The 22,079-nt window shown below is 39.1% G+C and overlaps 1 protein-coding gene across 1 annotated transcript; it reads right to left on the minus strand.

Annotated features, from left to right (window-relative positions):
* Positions 1-868: 868 nt before the first annotated feature.
* LOC130163856 (myelin regulatory factor-like protein) lies at positions 869-20,502 on the minus strand. Its single transcript, XM_056368287.1, has 24 exons — positions 20,413-20,502; positions 13,337-13,433; positions 12,723-12,816; positions 11,759-11,820; positions 11,193-11,631; positions 9,984-10,199; positions 9,673-9,868; positions 9,474-9,550; positions 9,239-9,349; positions 9,052-9,142; positions 8,749-8,949; positions 8,489-8,597; positions 8,286-8,395; positions 8,053-8,198; positions 7,232-7,393; positions 7,049-7,120; positions 6,058-6,104; positions 5,480-5,641; positions 5,300-5,347; positions 5,130-5,214; positions 4,952-5,026; positions 4,187-4,298; positions 2,562-2,633; positions 869-1,946 (listed from the first exon to the last, which is right to left on the minus strand). The coding sequence occupies exons 1-24, from the start codon at positions 20,500-20,502 to the stop codon at positions 1,854-1,856; spliced, it is 2,967 nt and encodes a 988-aa protein (XP_056224262.1). The 3' UTR covers positions 869-1,853.
* Positions 20,503-22,079: the final 1,577 nt, after the last annotated feature.

A 22,079-nucleotide genomic window follows, 5' to 3' on the forward strand; every position in this document is an offset into this window, starting at 1 on the left:
GACCACACATGAAAAAGAAAAAAACAGACCTATCTCCTAAAAACTGCATTCGTATACAACAAATCCTCAGTGATGTCATGCAGAATCTATATCAAGATGGACCTTCTTCTTCTTCCCTTCTGGTGATACGGTTCATTTATGAGAACATTTTCACATTAAAAAACTTGTTTCTGAAGGGTAAACAGAGGTGCAAGAAAACAAAAATAAAGTCCAAGTCAAGTCAAGTTCAAGTCCTTCTAGCACTGTGGGGACGCTGACTTTACACAGAATTATGGGGACACACCACGATTCTGGGGATTAAAGAGTATGTCCCTTTCATTTTTTCGTGTGTTTTAGGGGTTAGGGTTAGAATGAAATTTACATTACGCTCAGGGTAAGACACTGGGGAATGAATTTAAATAAAAAAAAACATTGTTTAGCAAGTTACTTGCAAGTCTCAAGTCTTTGCAATGAAGTCCTGAATCAAGACCAAGTCGTTAACTTTGTGTTTTGGGTCTTGAGCAAGTAATTATGGAAGTAGGAACAGCAGCTACGTCAAGCTAATGTTTCTGCTGTCAACTATTAATGACAGATAGATAAAGTCCCCATAAGGACATTGCTGATTTTTATTGATTTTAAAAGACAGCGTTTAGGCTACCAAATCTTGTATCCAAAGATCGTTACCAATTTAACACTAGCTCTTGGCTAATATCGCCTTAAGCTAGCAAAAGAAGTCACTTCATTGCTACGTAAAATGATAAATATCAAAATGTTAGAGTCAAATAAAGGATATCACAAAGATATGATGCAATTTTAAATATTTTATTAAACTACCTCACTGTTTATTAGCTTTTTTCACATAAAGCAGAGCAGTCAGGATTCAGTCACATAGAAAATATTCATTTTAACAGCTTCACACACAAACCATATCAATGTTAGTTTTTAACAAGTAACTTTAACACTTTGCTTCAGTCAGACCACTGTTGTTACTGCTGGAGTTTACAGCACTATTTTCTTAACCTGCTCTTTAATTACTGCTTGAGTGTTTAAAGGCTTTTAAAAATTCTGTGATTACTATCAGAGTTCACACAAGAAAAGCTTAACTTCCATAACTGTGATTTAATTTTTTCACTCTTAAATGTAAATTAAATTTTGGGTTTCACATTTAGAAACATGTCGTTCAAAATTACAAGTTTAAACACCAAAATGATGAGATCAAAATTCATGTTTTATTCAGAGAAATCTCATGAAGTTCTCAAAGTTTTCTTAGAGTTCAGAGATTAATCTCAGAATTCATTGTGTTTTTCACACAGATAAAATCCTGTTCCGTAATAATGAGACATACTGCTTTTACAGAAAAAGTCTACAAGTGTCAGCAAACTAGCGAATAACTAAAAATCAAGACTAACAAAACTTTCAATTTCATTAATTACATTAATATCAATTATAGTGAATAAAATTAGAGCTCCATTTACTGATTTTTGTACATAATTGTCAATATAGTGAATTTCAATGTGCTGCAAATTAATCTTTGATGTCTTGAATTATGAGAGGTAAACTTTGACCTAATCTTTTCATCAGTTCAGTCTCCATCGTGATGTTGCTCTGTTGGTCTATTGTCTCTACTAGTTTAACACTATCTAACGTGTGTTATCTGATCTGAGATGAACTTCCACTGCTGAACAATTTTTAAAATGATGCAGTATAGTATATATCACAATAGAAAATGTATTTGCATCTTCAAAATACAACAGCAGAAGTGATGTTCTTCAGTAGCAGTCCGCTTCAGTTTCTCTGATTATCATCTTTGTGAGGACAAAGCAAATATTTCATATATTTACATTTAATATATTCAAATTTAATGTTTACTTTGTCTATGAGTCTGTGCAGTGTCTGTAGAAGTGGAAAATGTAGTCAGTGAAGAGCGCCCCCGAGAAGTGATGGTCAGTACTGCAGTCTGCTTGACCCTGGAGAAAGACATACGTTTATATTAATATAGTAAATACTACAAAATAAAGGTTGTTGTGTGTCTGTAGATATAATCAGTAATGTTTCAGGTAAGAGTGGATGAGATAATGTTTCCAAATGCAGCTTAAAAACTCAGTAAACTCAGCTTTACTAGCTAACGAAATGACAGAGTTTGTTTGGCTTTAGCTGGCATAGAACTCCATTGTTTCCAAAATGTGGATTAATACGCCGCTCAAAATAGTCCCCAACAAATGTGCTATTTCCCCCTGTTTGTTCAGTAAAAACTTGTGTCCAGATGTTTGTGGAAATAATGAGCATTTAAAAGAAAATTTAAAAAAATAAAAATTTGTGAACTGTTTTTAAAGATTTCCATCTTCGCTAGGAACCAATGGGCTTCGAGCTGAGAGCAACAAACATGGTGGTAAAGTCAGAGAGTGTCGAGTAAAATTCTCTTGGTTTTGATTTGAGAAAAATATAGAATATCACCAGACCTATCCTTAAAGACTTTTGTAAAAATCTCAATCAATAATATCAATATCTACTTCAGTCATATGAAAGCCGCCTATATAGAAGGAAAAGACAGGAGGAAAGAAAAATAGTTTTCAGCTTCTTACAGCCACTGTGGAGCGGAAGTGATATGAGCTGTGGTAAAGACGAGCCACGTGGAGAGGCCATTCATGTTCTCCCTGTAGAAACAGACAAAGAAACACACCAATAAGGTCTCAGATCTAACTAAACATACAGTTTTCCACTTAAACTCTGGGATCTCGGCTAGATTTCTAAAGTACTTTCTAAAGTTCTGTGGGTTTGAACAATATTTGGCTGCACAGCCTGTTTGTTAAGGGTATTTAATTTACAGTAAAATCTGTCAGATCAGACACATCTTTGTCAAACTCCCCTTTCCAAATCCATAATGCATGGTAGGGCTGCAACTATATTATCTATTAATCCACAGATTCTCGTCTCAATTATTTGTTTTGCGTCGAAAAACATCCATCACACTTTCTTAAGGCCCAAGTGACGCTTTGTCCAAAACATAAAAATATTACATAAGACAGAGAAAAGCAGCAAATCCCCACAAATGAGAAGCTGGAAATGGAAACTGTTTGGCACTTTTACTTAAAGACATTATATTTAAAGTGTTGTCAAAACTTTTCTATTGATCGACTGATTTAACTTTTAACTTTACAAATAAAAATCAAGACTGAAACCATAGACATAAAGTTTTAGTGCTGAATTGTTTTTGCTCTCTGGGCAGCGCTGTCCTTTAGAAATATTTGTAAAATCAGAATACAATCTGCACTTTTATAGAAACTTTGACAGACAAAATAGTATTATGGAAAACAGAACAATCAAATTTGCCTTAAAAAATATCCCTATTATATATGTGTTTTGTCTATGATGCTATTCATTATGTGTATGGTCTGTTAACATGTGGGTCACTGTGTGATGGGTGTCTGTGTCCTGGATTAGTGTGAGCGTGGCTGTGATTAGCATGTTGTCATCCTAATGTGAGAAAACCCTGCCACACATCCATTATTAATCAGTGTTTCCCCACTCTTCCTGCATTATTAACTGTAATGGTAACTGGGTTAGTGGACTGGAACCTCAGTGACTCTCAAACCAACACAGACATAAAGACAAACAAAGGTACAGCTACAACATTGATGTCAATTTAGGTTTTTAGGGATGTTTTCTAATGATTCCAAGTTCCACACAAATCCAGCAAAGACCCCAAATTTACCTCTTTTTATACTTCAAGTTGATTAAGCATGTGCGTGTGTTTTCCAGCATTTTATCAAGAATTAATGTTTAATTTACTGTTATGAAATCACTGTCAAATTGGAGAATAAGTGGGATGGGAAATTATAAAGCTTTTTTAATGCTAAGTGTTGTCTATCCATGCTAATGACAAAACAAAATATACAGTATCTATTTTAAATACTTGAGTAAGAGTATGTTTTTCTACAAAACTCTATCATTTAACAACAACATAAGCAAAATGTATATTTTTTTGTCCGACAAAAAAAAAGAAGCTCTGAATTAAATACAGGATAAAATTAATGAAGTTATTTGCTACAAACAAAAATCAGATATCAAAAATATGTCCATGGTTTTTCTTTATACAACCATGTCTAATTAATCAGAAACAGCAAAATGTGTATATACAGTGTCAGTTTACATTACTGGATTACATATTAAATAATCAATCAATCACTGGTCATGTTGATCTGTTTACCTGTGTGTTTAATGGGTATACGCTCCCTGTGACAGTGTTAACATCCAGCAGAGAGGAGCAGGCCGCTGACTCATCGAAGCTACACAGATGGACCACCAGCAGCTCCGTAGAGCTACACAGAAACAAAATACATGGAAACATTTTCATTTACTTTAATATTTTAAGTATTAGTCTTTACTTAAAACACAATTGATTAGAATCAGTTCTGTTTTACCCAAACTGTTAGCTAGCTCAGGAGCCAGCAGACTCATGTTTACATGCTAACGGAAGTTTCAAAGAGCTATTAGCCAGTAAGCTAATCAGCTGCATTAGAGCTTTAGTGAGAAAAAAATGGTTTTACTGTGTCTCAGTCACATATATTGTGTATTAATACTATAAACTACATGTTAACAGTGACTATAAGAAATTATAATTTGCAGTATTTCAGAAAGTGTGATGAATATTGACGTTAGTTAGCACACCTTGTAAACAAGTGATTCTACTTAGCATTATAGACTCAAAACACAACTAGAAATTGTATGTATGAAGCAGCTGGAACATTTTATTGTTAGCTAGCTACTCTTACATTTAATATATATCTATATCGAAAACTAAAATTAAAAGAAAAATGAAATAATCCAAGGTCTTAATGGTGATGTTAAATTGTTACATGTTAACCATGGCTCACCTGAAAGCCGATTTATATTGTTTTGTGTACTTTTGGGTTTGAATGGAAGTGTTTAGAGCAGATAATAGTTCAATTTTATACTGTCAGTCAACACTTACTTCATGAGCAGGGTAACTCTCATGTTGACTGGGACAAACTGGCTAATGGGAACTCTGTAGGCGTATCTACCAGGCCTGAAGGAGACACAAGAAAATGATAAAAAAATGTTTTCAACCCATCGTATCATACTGATAATACAGTAATTATGGTGTAGTTTTTCTGTCTTTCTGTACTTACCCACATTCATCTCTTAGACAATATTTGCTGTCAATCAGCTGCTGGTTCTCTTTGATCCTGAAAGAATGGATGGTGGTATTTGTCCCTGATAGAGAGGGAGACAGTGAATGATAGGGATGTTCCAAAGTTTTCATCAAATTGTTAATTAATTAAAAGATGTGCACACTTACAGTCTTTGGCACTTTTCAGCTTGCGATAAAGTTTTTCTTTTCTATTTTCTGAGGAGGAAAAACACACCAAACATTAAACCAGATATTAGCAACACAAACTCATGTTATGTCATGTCATGCATAAATTTACTTAACTTAACATATTCATTAATGTGTTAACACCAATAAGCACGTGATTACCTGCAATATCAGGCTTTTCTGTTCCACCTGATTCAATGGCGGTGGCGTTGAAGTCAGTGCTGCCCTTTGCTGGTGAAGGGCAGCAGTACACCTTATCACAGTAAAACAGGTCACAGAAGTCAATCTCTGGGGGCCAGGGGCCGGGTGGCCTGGTTGGCGGGACTGGAAAAAAGATTGGGAACATGGAAAAATAATAGTTGTGAAATAAAAGTTGGAATTTTATCAAATTTATGAGATTAATTTTAGCATTTAATTAACTCTAGTGATTCTTTTATTTTTCAGTACTACCAATATTTACTGGGTCAACAGAAGTTAGCATAAGTGAATGTGAATGAATGAATGACTGAATGAACTCATTCATTTATCAGTAGCTATTTTTACTCAGAGGTTATCTAATATTACTTTGGACTCTGGATTATCCTGATTATCCATGTACACGGGATACTGAACAATGATTATTCGGATAATCATTATCATATTACCTGCATGATAAGCATGAAATGAACAGCATTTCTTTACATCCTGTATGTCACTATGACAGTGTAAACACAAGTCAGTTTTGTGAGGCTGTACTTTACCTGTGCTGGTCCAAGCTGTGGACTGCATAGGAACCACGCTCCCATTACTGACAGACAGAAACACCAATCAGCACAACAACTCACAGAACACTGAGGTCATGCAATTAAGTTGTTATTATAAAATTTGAACACGCACCAACCTAGGAAATATTTTGATAAAAAGTTTACATTTAAAATTCCAGAATGGAGCAATGATAATATTGTTACTACGTGGTTGCTAAGGAACCTACAGGGTTGGGTGTTACCAGGTGGTTGCTAGGGTGTTGCAAGGTGGTTGCAAGGTGACTGTCAGCGGTTATAAAGGGAGCGTTGCTAGATAATTGCAACAAAGCTGTCTGTAATTTGTTACGAACAGAATATTAATTGTGGGGTGTTAATCTGTGGTTGAAGGAAACTGTCAGTGGCTCCAGAAGGAAAACTCATGGTAAAGTATCACTCAATGGTTGCCAGGTGACTGCCAATGGTTACTAGGATTTTACCAGGTAGTGACTAGGATGTTACTAGATGGTTGTTAGGGGCCTAGTAGCTGAAGTGTTCCTCTACCAATAGTTATTAAGGGTATACTATTGGCACAATGTTACTAGGTGGTTACCAGATGACTACCATTGGTTACAGAAGGAATACGAATGGTAAGATGTTACTAGTTGGTTTTCAGGCAACTGACAGTGGTTGCTAAAATGTTACTAGGTGGAAAAAATAGGGTGTTGCTGAGTGGTTGCCAGGTGACTGTCTGTTGTTACTAGGAAGATACTATGTAGATGTTGTGTAACTGTGTGTTTCTTAACACGAAACAGTTTGTCTAATGGTTGAGTGGTGGCGAAGGTGTTTGTCAGGGGTTGCTAGGAGACTCTTAATGGTTGTAGGGGTGTTACCAGGTTTTCGCTTGGGGATGGTGGTTGCTAAGTGTTATGATGATGATGGTGATTGCTGGGCTTTTAGTATGTCTACATAAGTCCTGTGGCCTATTACAGTAAAAACGATGGTTGCTTACCTGTTGTCCGGAAAGCCAGTCAAGTCTTTCTCCTTCAAATTTAGCAGGTACAGAGCAGTGATAGAGATGATGCTGCAGACACACACACACCATAATTGTTTTAAATTAATATTAATCAATTTTTCTCTCTCAATTTGACTTTTTAACTATTTAGTAAAATCAGTAAGTGGCATCAAGCTTCACCAGAAAGCCATGGTGGCCAGCAGGCTGTAGGCGCTGGCCTGGAAGGCCTTATGCTGCAGACAGTGGCTGTATTTCTGACTGCAGCCCTCCTTCTGGACTTTCCCAGTCTTACAAGTGTCAGTACTCGGCATCGTCGACACACTGCTGTTTCTTCTGGGTTTCCTATTGGAGAAAACACATAGGACAAGAATTAAAGCTTTTATTTTGAAATCACTTATGGATCCAGTGATATTTTCGATTTGTTTGTTTATTAAAACTAAATTAATGCAGTTAATTTCTATGTGCTTTGTGAAGTGTTTTAACGAAGATTTATCAGTGAGTAACTTTCAACACTTTTCAAACAGTCTGTGATCTTGAGCACAGTTCAGATCACAGCACCTTTCGACAAGCCACAGGTAAAACTACAGCTCAGCAGGTGACCATTTTGTGTAGTTTGTTCATAACTTCATCCTGGTTTTGTAGTGGCAATGATTTCTGGTCAATTAAAGCCGCTGCGCTTCAGTCACACACAGTAGCCTTCAAAACCTTGGTTGTCCTTGAACTGTGATTTGCATAACACAATAATTCCGCTATTATGCAATACACACCCTCATACACACATACATGCACACACACACACACACACACACTTTTCATCAGCACTTTTCCATGGCGCTGTTTTCTGTGCAGTTGTGATGAGACATTTATGTTCGTTTATAGGTTTCTTTTGTTTGTTTGTTAAATATGATGCCACCTCTGCTGCAATACTTAATTGTTATTTTGTCGACACCTGTAGATGTTATATCTATAATAACAGGGGTGGAAAATGAAAAGATAAGTACTCTGTGGATCGCAGGCTTCCCGTCAGGCTCTTCAGTTTAGCCAGTCGGCGGTTCCAGACCTCCAGGTCTTGGATCCGAGTCTCCAGGTTGTCGGTGAGCTTCGACAGCTGCTGCACCGCCCCGATGTTCTCCATGAAGATCTGCTCCTGGAAGAGGAAGAGGAAGCAGCCATCAGAGGGAATACAGATTCTAAACAACACAGTCCGGGGGCGAGAAGAAAGGAAGAGGACTACCTTGTCTACCATGAGGAAATTAGGAATCCTCTCTCCATCGGAACAGGTGACGTCTCCGACTTCCTTCACCGCTGACGGCAGCAGCTCCTTCACCTCCTGAGCTATTATACCTGAAATATCAACATTATTATTATAATACATTCAAGCTAATCACAATTTACACAACATCACACTCACCTGTTGGGATGATAAATGACAGTTACCTGTCTGGTGGGTGTGGTCCATTCCCATGGTGGAGGCAAACTCTGGTTTATAATCAAACTCGACTATTCTCATCTGAGTGATTCTTTTCAGCTGCTGCTCAGAGTCGACCTGACACAAAAAGATGAGAGAATTTCAGGTAATTAATTGGTAAATTAATTGATAAAGTGCAGAATCAGAAAACTAAATTTGACAAAGAATTTAAAATGAGTAAAATTCAATAATAAAAACTCATCATTTCCTCATAATTTAATTGTCTTACCTCCTGTATGTTTTCTTTGACACGGCAGTCGGATGGCTGCATGATGGCGCCCATCACCTTGGCGTTACCGCAGACGACCAGCGCCTCATCTGGGGAGTCTGTGTTGATGCCCACCCGACCCTGGCAGACCACAGCATCCTGCACCCCCCCACGCTGCCACAGGGGATCCCCATCTGTCTCAAACTGACCGGGGTTTGAAGCCTGGCGGAAGGAGATGACTATTAGACTCAAAGATCTATGTTTGAAATGTGGGTCGCTGACTTATTGATTTATAGTTGATTGGTTCATAATTGGTGTTGTTACCCTGACAATGATTCTTTCTGACACCAGAGCTGTCAGGAGAAAGGTGTCCTCTCCCACTGCAGCGTATAGACCAACCACCATCTGAAAATACCTGCAAACACACACAGATAGAGTTAGCATGTAGCTCCTCTCTGACCGGTTCATTCATTTATATGATATTCATAAAGAATAACCCTTTCTCACATACCTCTGGTCAGGGTTGGGTTTGCCTTTCTTCCTCATATTATTGGCCGTCGTCTCGCCGAAGTGCAGCCGGCCGAGCGTTACCTTTGTGATCTTACCGCTGGGAAGGTTGACCCTGGATGTTCAGAAGTTATTGTTATTTTTCCATTGTAAATTTACAAGCTTAATTTAAATGTACAAAGTTTGAGCTGGTACAGCTGGTTGCTGGTGCATGCAGGGACTCTTCATCTGTTACCTACCTGACAGGGTGGAAGGGCTTTTTACTGCGGTCGGGCTGGGACTGTTCGATGGTCACCTGGTGGCTTGGAGCTTCCAGCTGTAAGTATATAGGAGGAAACCAAAGGTACTGTGTGCAGTGCAAAAAGTAACTCCAGTGCGAGATTAACAATTTCCCCCTGCTTCTAGTGCCTATGAGAGGTTTGAGAGTCCAGTACTCACCTTGACCCCAAACACTTTTATTAGGAAGTGGTCGACCTGCTGTGACCCGCTGGGTGTTCTGACGTATTGTGGCTCTGCAGCCACGCCAATGTGAATGGTGACCTGAAAATGGTTCTTCTTCTGGCAAATGAAAGCCTCGTCAGCTGTGGAATAGTTAAAGCCTTTATCTGTGTCGACGTGGTAGGCAGGAGGAGACCTGGAAACCAAAAACAACCATTCTTGGTGTCCAACACTTTTCATCAAGATATCTCAACAAGTACCAGCCAGATTTAAAATTAAAAACTACTAAATCTGCTGGTTTCTTTACTTACAGTGTCTGGTAGCTGCTGTCGTACAAAGTGCTCCAGTGTCCCAGCCTATATTGCTCCCAGGTCAGAAGCTGGAAGGATCCCAAATTTAGTCCGCCACCACCTACGCCATTCCCTGCACTGCCACCACAAGTCCCATCAGCATCACTGCAGGAAGCATCCATTCCTCCCGCTGGTTCCTCACACTCTGATCTCCTCCTCTTTTTACTTTGCGGGGAGCTGAAGCACGACAAGACAAAAGGATTCAGACCCAATAACTAATTACTGACTGAGTTGCTGTTAACCAAAGTTAAATCTGCACAAACTTTGCTAATCTGAAAGCTGTTTTTTTACATCATTATGGCAGGTCTACATATGATTCAAAGGCATGTCAGGAACTGTGATAAATAAGATATAATTTCGGGACAAGAGAGATTATTCTGATTTCCTGGTGAAGAACTACACTACCCTGAGGGTCACCAATGACCCTTCGGTTGCATCTAATGTTTACTCCTATTTGTCATTATTGGACCTTTGCACTAACCTTGATACAGTGGACTTAAAATGAGTGGAGCATCTTGCTTATTCATCTGAAGATGGGTGGGTAGTCATTTCTGAAATAGCTCTACTCTGGATCCCACCTCAGCCACAAAGAGTGATCTCTGGTGCTATTTGTAATGCTTCATCCTCTTCTGCCCATATTGTGGTGTCCCACAAGTCTCAATCGTAGGTCCACTACTGTTTTCTGTTGTCATGTTCCCTCTTAAGGACATTAGTTTCAAATATAATATCAATTTACTTTTTTATGCTTATGATACCCTGTTGTATTTTCCAATAGTACCTGGTGACAATTGAAGTCTTTTTCTGCTCATTAAGTGCCTAAATGAGATTACTGTGAGCGTTGGATGGCCCACAATTTCTTGCAGCTGATTACTGATTATGTTCAAGCCTAACAATATGCAAAATACATCTGTGAACTCTTGTCCAATTACGAACTGGACTGAAACTTGAAGTCCTCTGCGAAGGGTCTCCTGGCTATTTTTGGATCCAGGTTAGTAGTTAGAGTCAAGGACCAGAGTCCTTGCTGTTAAAGTTCCCTTGCTTTGGAGGACGATCTCAGACTGCTACATCAGTGTCAATGTTTAAGTCCCTTCATATCACGTATTTCTTCAGACAGTTACAAAAATATGAAATGGTGAATTAGTAAAGTAACAATGTAGGAGTCTTGCTTACCAGGGGTGTAGCGTTGGGGCAGAACCCAGCAAACAGGCCGAAGGAGGCGCAGTTAAATGGGGGCCCATGTCTGGGCCAGCACAGGGTGCAACGTAGCTGTTCGAGGGAGGCAAGGGCGGCGGGGAGGGAGGTGTGGGTGGGGTGTAAACCTGTGAGCAGCTCTGTGGACTCAGGTAGTGTATGTGTTCAGGTGAGTGGTGCGTATGTTGGTGCAGGGGAGCAGGTGCAGCGGGTGGGATGGGCGGTGTCCCAGTCCTGATGTAAGTGTTAGTGAGGCCCAAACTGCGGAGCTGATCGTGGGTCAGCAAGTCAGAGTGGACGTGGGTAGAGCCTCGATCCTTAAAGCTACAGGATGAAGAAGCAGCAGATTGTGTCGCAGGCTGGAAAAGCCCCTGGGTGGTCTGCTGGTTGGACCAATATGGCGGCTCGTGATGGAAGTCTGTTAGTTAGAAAATATCATGTAAGCAACAGACACACTTTATAAACAACTATTCACTGGTGGTATATGTCATTTATTTTTTATCAGCACCATTGAAAAACTCGGTGGTTGAAGATGTGAACAGTACCTGGTATCCGTGCAGGTGAACAGGCCTCCGAGCTCGAGTCAGGAGGAGACTCAGGGAGCATGCTGGGAAAAAAATAAAAGAATCAAACAAAAGATACGATGCGCGGTCTGGTTAGCTGGACATGTCTGGACATAAGACAGTGGTGTGAAATAGCCTAGTGTTCACACTGAATGCGATTAATCTCATTGATTACTTGCCATTTGATTTATTCTGATTAACCTTTGATATAATCATCACAAATTTATGTCTTTAGCTTTCTGCCTTTTTTCTTGTGATTTTCTTAGTTTGAACCAGTTCCCTTCAGTAAAGACTGATTTGAAAATGTTTTTTTTGTATCTGTCAATTTCATTTTTTTTAAATTTTTGTGTAATTGTTTATCTGGGAAGTGTGTTTTAGTGTGTTTTAATAGGATCTGATGGTTTTGCAGAGAGCTTTCTGTGCTCAGTAATTACAACCTTTGGTTAGCTGATAACCAATTAGGTCAATGCTGTTTTTATGCATGTTATATAACAGTATGTGTGTCAAGAATGAAGATAACAGGAAATTTTCCTCATTACTACTACTATTACTCTTTCTACCTCTCTTACTATTACTTTTATTGCTTCAATTGCTTTTAAAGCTGTAAAACATATTTAATTCAACTCCTGGTTCACCTACTATAACAATCTTTGTGTTGGATTTTGTAGATAAGAATTAAATAAATATGGAAATATAAAATCAAATGTTAAAACAAGGATTTGTTTCCAGCAGAGTGAGCTGTTTAAGTTCGTTTCTGTAATGTTTCATCTTCTAATCTGTCTTACTGGATTTGATCAAATTGGATTGGACTGATCAATAACAATAAGGATACAATGCAGGAATTTATGGATTTTACGGTTCAGGTTAGAATCAGGTTTAGGTTAAGGTCAGGGTAAGAATTGGAGTTAGGTGATGGTTGGGGTGTGTATGTGTGTGTGAATCTTACAAGCTGTTGGGATCCATGTCATTGCTGAGGTACTGCTCCAGGATGCTTGTATCCACGGCGACAGAGCTGTCCAACACACCGCTCACATCCTGACCTGCACACGCACATTTTAAATACTGTTTCTGAAAACACCAAAATCCACAGGACTCAAATACAGAAGCTTCAGAAAGTATTCAGACCACTTCACCAAGAATCTCCTCACCGACTCGGACTCAGGGATGACATGAACTTTGAAACTATCTTGAACACCTGACCTTCTTTAATCTCCCTAAGATCTTCCTAAACATCCTTAGGATCATCTCTGAGCCACTTTAATAAACCCACAAAACTCTGCAAGTGCGTCTGCTGATGTATGCTTTTCAAAATAAAAGCAGATTAGTGCACTTCTAGCATCTTTTCAAGCATATAAAGTATATCCTCTGTGATCAGGCGCCAATTCTCTATGTGAATGTACAATATAATATAAAATGTGTAGGAACTGTTCGCTGTAAGTGGTAATTCTCTCTCAGATTTTAAAGCTGCGACAAATCACACCATAAAAAGGTATAAACAAGAGTCTGTAGTATAAGATGATGATATGATGTTAAAGACCCTGATGACATGCAACAGCTCACCACTGAAGAACTGCTGCAGCGCCTCGTTCTCTCCCAGGACCTGGAGAGGCAGCCGGCTGACTCCAGGCTCCATGCTGCCCAGCAGGGGGCACTGAGGCTGGGGAGAGTGGAGGGATCAGGAGGGGCCCCGGCTGGAGCAGCTGCTGCAGCTGCTGCTGGAGACAGACACTGATGGAATGAACAACAACAGGAACAATTAATAAATGAATAAATACAGAGATGTTTTGAAGTGTATTTAATTATAATATTGTTAAAATAACTTATACATAGAAGAATTTAAATGAGTAAAACAGGCCTGTTTTCTTTATTTAAATTGTTCTACAGCTGACTGTAGGTGAAACGAGGAAAGAAAACAGGTTTATGATGCTGAATTAGCGTCAAATCTGATACTGATACAAAGTTCAAGGTCAAAACCACCGACTACACGCAGGAGAGAAAGCTTAACTCAAAACCTCCTAGGCACACAAAGATATGTTATTTATTTGGGTAATTTTATGGATTGTGAATTTCCTAGAAAGAAGTCATTTGGTTGTAATGGAGACACTGTTTACTTTCTATTAATTCCAGTTAACTTGCCTTTGTGCAGGTTGAAGGCAAACAAACAATTCAGTACTAAACAAATATAGAGAATAACATTTCCTACAGATGCATTTAAATGAATCTAGAAATCAACAACTGCTCACAGACCCTATGTGCTAATGCTCTATGTAATGTCTCAGAAATGTGTTTTTGTGTCCCGCAAACCTCCCTAGAAAGTAATTAAGAAACTACAGAGGCTTTAAAATTACATGTTACCTACATTTGAAAAAGAAATATTCTGAATTAATTCATTCGTGCTTGTGAATAACAAAAGCAGGCATGTTACATTTAATCTGAGTAATATAAAACCAGGCTCACATGATCTCTTGGGGAAACCAAATATGTCATAAGATAAAAAATATAAAATCAAAGACACTGAAGACATCGTTCACCTCCTGGCAGCATGTTTAGCCCACAAGTTGTTCTCCCCACCGTGTTTGTACGATTGGATTCAAACTGTTTGAAAAATCAGGACACATTAAATAAAAAGCAAACTAAAATGATGCCCTTTGCATTGACACTCCCTTTGCAAATTACTGAAATTCTGGAATTTATAACTATTGTGCAACAAGTTACTGAAGCCGTTCCCACAGTGAACAGATGTTACTGGTCTTTTTCACGGCAGACATTTTGACCTGTTCAGCCCTGGACTTATCGGCTTATCGGACTGGCCTACACCGCCAGTGGCGCAAACAGAGACTGATGAGGCCGGTGAAACCTCTAAAACTTCTTTGGGGGGGGGGGGGGGGGGGGTTTGACTCTCCCGATCACAGTGGAGGGTGAGTCCAACTATGGTGGCGAGACCTCAGAGAGTTTAAAGGTATGAAGACGGAGGCGGAGGCTGCCGCTCGACAGGTGGGTAACGTTCCCCTGAGCCAGGAAGTCAGTGTTGTTTTGTCCTGTTTGCTCATGTTTCTGAAAGCTAACCCCAACTGGTTAGTGAGCAAGCAGGTCGCATTTGTATGTACGATAATGTTAAATCACTGTTACGCTGTCTGTAGCTCGTCTGTATGTTAGCTTAGCAACAGCAGCTGTAGCAACAGTTGGCTATTTTCGTCGTTTGCTCTGTATCACGGTATTTATCCGAACAACGTGCGAAGGCTTTTAAAGCCACAAAGACAAGTTAGCTAGCACAGTGGATTTATTTGGTTGGATGTATAATTTGAAATGCTATGCTATATTACACTACCTTCCTCGTTAGCTTAGCAACGAACCTACGGTCCTCTCTTCTGTCACAACAAATAAATTTAACAACGAACTCTCGCTAGCTTTATAAGCCTGAAAAGTAAAATTAGACATTTTCAGTTGAATTAACTTGAAACTTACCCATTTAGATTAAGTTAAAGAACAGATCAGTTTATTCCACCTCACTCCTGCATGTTGTTTAAAGTGCATAGGTGTCACTAATAAGATGAATAACGAAACTGAAGCAGCTAAATGGAATTCAAGCATTATTCATTTCAGTTTTTACACCTGTGCTTTTCCTCCAGAGACACGTCAACTCATAGAGGAACATCAGAGAAAAACACATTTAAATATTATTTTTTATAATACTATTAATTTTGAATTAAGTTTTGCTGTTTTTCTTCATTGTTTCTTCATAATCCGCCTGTAAACACCTGAACTAAAACACGTCTGATGAAATAAAAACGTTGTTTCTGACACTCAGGATCTGATTTGTGCAGAAACAGCAGCTCAGACCTGCTCAACACAAACAGCAGCAGGCATGTTTGTTCAAACTCACCTGTGCGTCTCTCCAAGATGGCCACCGGTCAGTCGATCAGCAGTGATTTGTGTGATTTACACGAGCAGCTCGTCCTCAGGTATAATCCATCTGCTGTGAGGGAGAGTCAGATTTTAGATCCCAACAGTTTCTCCGAATGTGTCCGATTGTTCTTCTTCTTCGTTTTAAAGCTTCAAATGAGAGAATTATTTCCTTTTAGCTAAATCTTCTTCTTCTTCTTCTTGTTTGTGGCGTCCGTGGATTGTCTCTGTCTGTCCGCTGGACTTTGAGCTTTGAACAGGAAAAGGCGAAAGACATTCACACACCTGACACAAGCATATAACACACCTGTGTGTGTGGGATGAAGCCATAAACCAGGCTGTCATCATACTGGAAGTGCACACACACACACACACACACACACACACACACTCATTTCTACAACACATCCCCCAGCCGCTAAACCTGATCTTAACCTAATCCTAACTTTAAACAGCGGCACAGGAAACAACGCACAGACAGTGGGAGGAACAGATTCCACTGAATATCAGCAAATGTCACCTGAAACACTCCGTGTGCAGGACGGCCGGGAAAAAGTCGAAGTAGCTCAGATTTCCTACATCAAGAATATAAAAATCTCTGCTAGTAACAGAGACATAAACATTTGAATAAAGGCTGCAGAGGTTGGATTCACCTCAAAAATACAGAATATAACTCTTGCACACAACTGCCTTTGATGAGTCAATCCAGCAGTTACTCCACTTCATTTAAAGATAAATGAAATGATTCCCGAGGGTATAACAGCTCAATGAATGTAAATGTAATTACAGCTGCAACAAGACAGCACTCAGGTCATCTAATTTAGTCCTGAGGGGAAATTTGATTTAAATGTAATCATGTGTTTATTTTCTGTTTATCCACGGTCTAATCTTTTCCCTTTTTTCCTCTCACTGTGAAGCATGTCATGAAGTCCTCAGCCAGCAGGTGGCAGTACAGGCTTCAGTTCCGTTTCTTCATTGACTTGAATGGTAGAAACCTGTTGCTGCCAAATGCAGAATAATAAATCAAAATATAAGTGAAACGAGATAAATACATAAATATGCTAATCCAATAAGAATTGGTTTTGTAAAAACAACAGTATTAAATAAAATAAAACTAATTCCCACTTGGTGAATGTGAGTCTCCGTCTGTCCAGTAGATGGTGCAACAGGACAGGAGTCCTCTCTTCTGTCCATGTCCTCATTTGCCCCTCATGGGTGATTTGGGGCCTGACTGGAAATATACAATCAATGACACTGATAATAGAAATGTTGCTCATTTCCACTTCCAGCAGTTACAGAGTGTGTTGTTGGTGTTTAAGTCCAGTGTCTTTTAGCTCAGTGTTTGGTCTCCACCAGCTCCTGAGGGAAATGTCCGACTCTTTAGCTGCTAAATGCTCCAGCATGTTGACCAGCTTCTCTCTGTTTGACTTTCTCTACTTCTGTTACAGCTGTTTTTTCTGAAAACAGCTGCTGCGGTGAGAGTGAACCAGAAAAGTAAAGTTGTGTCCAAACAGATAAACAATGAGCTGAAACTCCTACGCGAATTTCAAACCAATTCTCAAATTCCGCAAAAAAGTTTATACGTTTGCATCAGGTGGTTTTTTAAGACTATTCCACAAATTCCACAAATATTTTGTAAGAAAACTGCATTTAATTGGTGGCGTCTGACTGAGAGGCTGCAAATCCACTGTGATGCTTAATTGGGACGATATCACACAGGGAAAAAACCCTCTTTATTTGCATAACATCACTTAATGGAAACACAAAACATTAGCAACTGTGTTTTGTCGACTTTTTCGAAAAGAATCACGTGTATGTTGCACAAAACTGCGATGGAAACCCGACTATGTTAAAGCTCTGTGAAGCCGAGGGGAGCTGCAGGTTCAGCTGATAATTCTCTGAAGGTCTTTGTCATTTGATATGTTTTTATAAAAATATCCACTATAGCGGCTTTAAAAAAGAAAAAAGACCCTTTGACATTTTACTGCTTTTGGCACAAAAAAAAAGAACATGCTCCAAACTAAACAACAAAATAAGTCGTCTGTCACTGCCTCACAAAGCAGTCAGGAGAGTGATTCACATGACAGTTTCCTGACGCTGCTACAGTTTAAGTCTGGTTAGGTTTTCACACAACAAGTACTCGGTCAGTGTCGGGGGAAATATTACGGCCACGGTTAAAAGAAACCGACGTCGACTGCTGGTGAGAGAATAAATGCCGGCAGCGGTCTGCTGTGGCCTTGTTGACCCAGTCATCGACCTTGATCTCCTTTCTACTCACTTTAAGTCCAACACAATAAGAAAAAATGCATTTAATATTTCTCCACCAGAATTTAATTCCTGCCAGTGCGTAGAAAGCTTTGAAACAGCTTGTATATTTTTATGTTGGGAAATGAGCAGTAATGCTTCATTTTACGAGCCCATAAAACTACTAACAATTTTCTAGGAAGTTCTTGGAGAGAACTTTGTAATCTGGTACAAATTATGAGAGAAAGAGAATGTAATTGTAGCCGGTCGGTTTATAAAGACAATGTTGATTTACAGATGAGTTTCTTCAAACATCTGCTACATTTGAAATTAAAACTTGCAGAAAGTTTAATTGAACAGGTCACTCGAGAAATAAAACAATTACATGTCTGAGAGCTGAATCCTGGCCACGGTGTCATATGCCAGGAAAACAAAACATAGATTGTTTAAGGAATTTTAATAAATGACCAATGTGATTTAGAGAGTAATTTCAACCATGAATCGGGTCTTTGCTGGTACTTAAATGTAGGTACAGTGGAAGAAAACAAGACTCGATCTACATTTATGAAAAGCATATCAGATTGGGCACCGACACAAATCAGGTGATGACACCACGTCGCAGTTTAGACGACTTAAAGCATTCGCTGCCGACGTCCTCCAGACGTTCCAGATACCACGGGAACCTTCAGAGGTCTTGTTTGGCCATAGTGTGCGTTGTATCATTTAGTACTGTACTTAAGTATATTTTCCGACTATCTGTACTTTACTTTTCTTTTTTTAATTTATGACTTTAACTCCACTACACTTTATAAGGTGAGTATTGTACTGTTGACTTCATTTCTATGACGTACTCATTACTTTCAATCCATTACTGTAATAAAAGTAAAAATAAAGTATTTAAATCAAACATAAATAACTAAATAATAGTTATTTAACACTAATAAGCACTGGAAGTTGTCTCTGTGAAGTCGACAGGAAGCAGGAATCAGGGGTAATATCCACAGGCATTTCCTGGAGGCCGTAATTACCAGAGTAAAATCAGTATGAATTGAATTTGCAAAAATACCAATTAGTGTTGTTTTCAGACTAGTTATGTATTTCATATTTGTAAGAAAGCAGACACGCAACTTTGTGTCTTTGAAGAAGAAAAATAAAAACTGGGGTTTGGGTTCTGAAAGGTTCAGGTCTCAGTTCTGAATATAAGCGTATGTAATGTTCACATTTATCTTTGAATGAACAAACAAAGTTGTGGTTTTTTCTTACTGACGACAGCATCGGAATATTTGTGGCTTCCATCTTTTGTGATGTTCCCTTGACCTCTGACCTCTGAGAGTTCAGCCTTAAAGCAGCTGCAGCAGAAACATAAAAATGATTTCTGTTTCACAATAACTCTTCTGTCTGCTCTTATCTCTGTCTCACACACACACACACACACACACACACACACTCCATTGTCTTTGTTATCATTGTATCATTGTTGAGTTTCTTATCAGTGACCTGGAAATCAGATCACAGCAACAACAGCGTTACCGTGCCAACCAGCTGCATGCCAGAGCCCCATCTAAACAGCGATACAACCTACACTCTACATATATATATATATATATATATATATTCAGAAAGTTATTGGAGAAAGTCCTTTTTGTCTTTCAGCATCACTTAACTTCTCTGGCAGTCCTGATTGAATTTTTCCTCCAAAAATATCAATATCTATTTGTTTTTCCCAGTTTTTCTCCTCAGCAAACAGTGCTCATGCAGTGGGCGGGGCTTAAACACGTACAAGTGTTTTATCGTAATGTGTAGCTGATATAGACTGACCCGATGCACTTATTCATTTTTTCCTATTTTCCAAGGCATTCGTGACCAAGATAGCAGAGCTGCAGATAAAACAAAGAGTGTAAAATTTCCAAAAGCTCCAGTTTCATTGTTTCAGCAAAGCAAAACATCTTAAAACTTAAAATCTTATGGCTCACAAATGATTTTTTCCATTAATTAAACACTACATTTTGAAAATAAATGCATAAATAAGGTTTTAAAAATGAAGATTATTGACCTTTACTTGGATTTTTGATTTAAAATATATATAGTAAAAGGAGAATTAGTGAGAAAACATTGGACATATGGCTTAAATGATCAATGTTAAAACATCGAAATTAAACCTTAAAACTTTTCAGCAGCTACAGAAGAAGAAGCACAAAGACCTTCAGTCTTTTCTGGTTCATGTGAGAGTCACTGAGTCATGTACAGTCGTGGAAGATAATTAACATTAAACAAATTCACCTCAACGTAAGCGAACAGTGAGTCAGAGCTCTGGTTCGTTCTGGGTAATTGTGCGATTGCTTAAGAATAATTTCAGTGTGACTCACTTCAGGTTGGTTTTGCTCCTCTGGGCTCCAGCGACAAAAAGTTCAAGTTCACTAGTTTCTATAAAAATCTGAGCCTTCGGAGAATTTATGTCAAGGATGTGTCACGAGTAGGAAGTGAATTACTGAGCCGGCGTCCTCCTCGGTGACGGGTGAGTCACCGGTGATGGAAACTTCAGAGTTTGTCGTGCTGAAGAAACAACAAGAACTCTTCATGGTGAACTTCTAGAAACCAGAGACCAGAACTCTTCAACACCTGAAGCTGGTCTCTAATGAGAGTCCACACAGGTGGGTCATCACCTCCAGTGGGATGGTAATTAGTCAGTCAGTTCGTCATGAGGATCGTGGCTATCTGAGGAAGTGTGTGAGGCTCTGGTGTGGACGTCCGTGTACACACCAATTTATTACGTCCAGGTGAACACTAAACAAACTGAAGAGAGTCTGTAGCTGTGTCCTAATTCAAGGGCATCATCAACATCAACAGCTGTGCCCACCTTTATGTTGCTTCACAAAGCGTGGCTCCTATCGCCTAGCAACCTTGACAACACCTAACTTTATTTCACAAAAACGTATGGATATTTTTGCCTTTGAACAGAGCCGGTTCTTAAATTAAGCTAAGCTAACTAGTTGCTCTCTGTAGCTTCAAATGTAAAATCAAGCAAATAAGCATAGTTTATGTCAAACTATTTCTTTAACATCTGGGCCGGCTAGTTGGCTAATGCTTGTTCATTTGCAGGTCATTTGTTTGCAGGTCAGTGGGCGTGGCTTAAACACTTACAGGTGTTGTGTAATAATGCGCAGCTGACGTAAACTTCCTTGATGCACCAACAGATGAAAAAGACCTTGTTGAAGAAAATGAAATGTTACTGAACGCTGACATGAGACTGAAGCTACTGTAGCTTATAAAGAGGACGGGCTGCCCTCACATATTCATGATGCGTCTGTACCTACGTCTTTTAAATCCTCAGACACGTGTCAGTGTCCGCTGATGTGGAACGATGACTTCATGACTCAGCCGCCGCCGACAACGGAAACCGCTCAGCGCACAACGCCGCCGTGGATCACTGTGCAATTGTTTAAATTCAAACCTTTTTTTAGCCACAATGACTCACAGCAGTGTTTAAGGATTCAGACTCAAACTGACTGATGGAGGATGATATGGATGAATCATAACACTCACTGTCAAGGGTGTAATTTCTGCAGGGGTGGGAGGGGAGGGGTGGTGGGAGAGAGAAGACCCGAGATGATAAAAATGTTGATATGGTCGCCTTCTGTTGTTACCAAATGTTGCTCGAGCTTTACGCTGCCTTACTGTGCTGGTCCCAGAGATACAGTAAAACCTGCAGACACAATTCAGGGCAAATAAGTACTTGCACTATAACTAGGGTTGCTATACGGAACAATCCCATATTACAAAATAAAATGCTGCAGACACGATTAGTCCCGTATTTGTGTACACGTCATTTCATTTACAAACTATGTCCTCAAAGTTTAATGTCATGTAATGTAATGTAAAGTCCAGTAAAACCAAACCAGTGGATTGGAGAAGTTTATCAATGATCAGTCGGAGGTGGAAACCCTAAACACAAAAACTGTGTGTTTTATGGTTAAAAGTACTTTTTTTTTCTTTCTTCTTTTAGATATTAGACGGTTAAAATAGCTATTAGTAAGTTTCACTATCGCTACATAGCTAGCGTTAGCATTAGCAGCTGTTTACTCATCAGTCTAGAAGAAATGTTCAGCATCAAATTTCGTTCCTTCGCTCCTCAAGCGCTGTCTCCAGGAGTGGAAAG

Source organism: Seriola aureovittata, chromosome 22 (assembly GCF_021018895.1).
Source record: "Seriola aureovittata isolate HTS-2021-v1 ecotype China chromosome 22, ASM2101889v1, whole genome shotgun sequence".
In the NCBI taxonomy this organism is placed as follows: Eukaryota; Metazoa; Chordata; class Actinopteri; order Carangiformes; family Carangidae; genus Seriola; species Seriola aureovittata.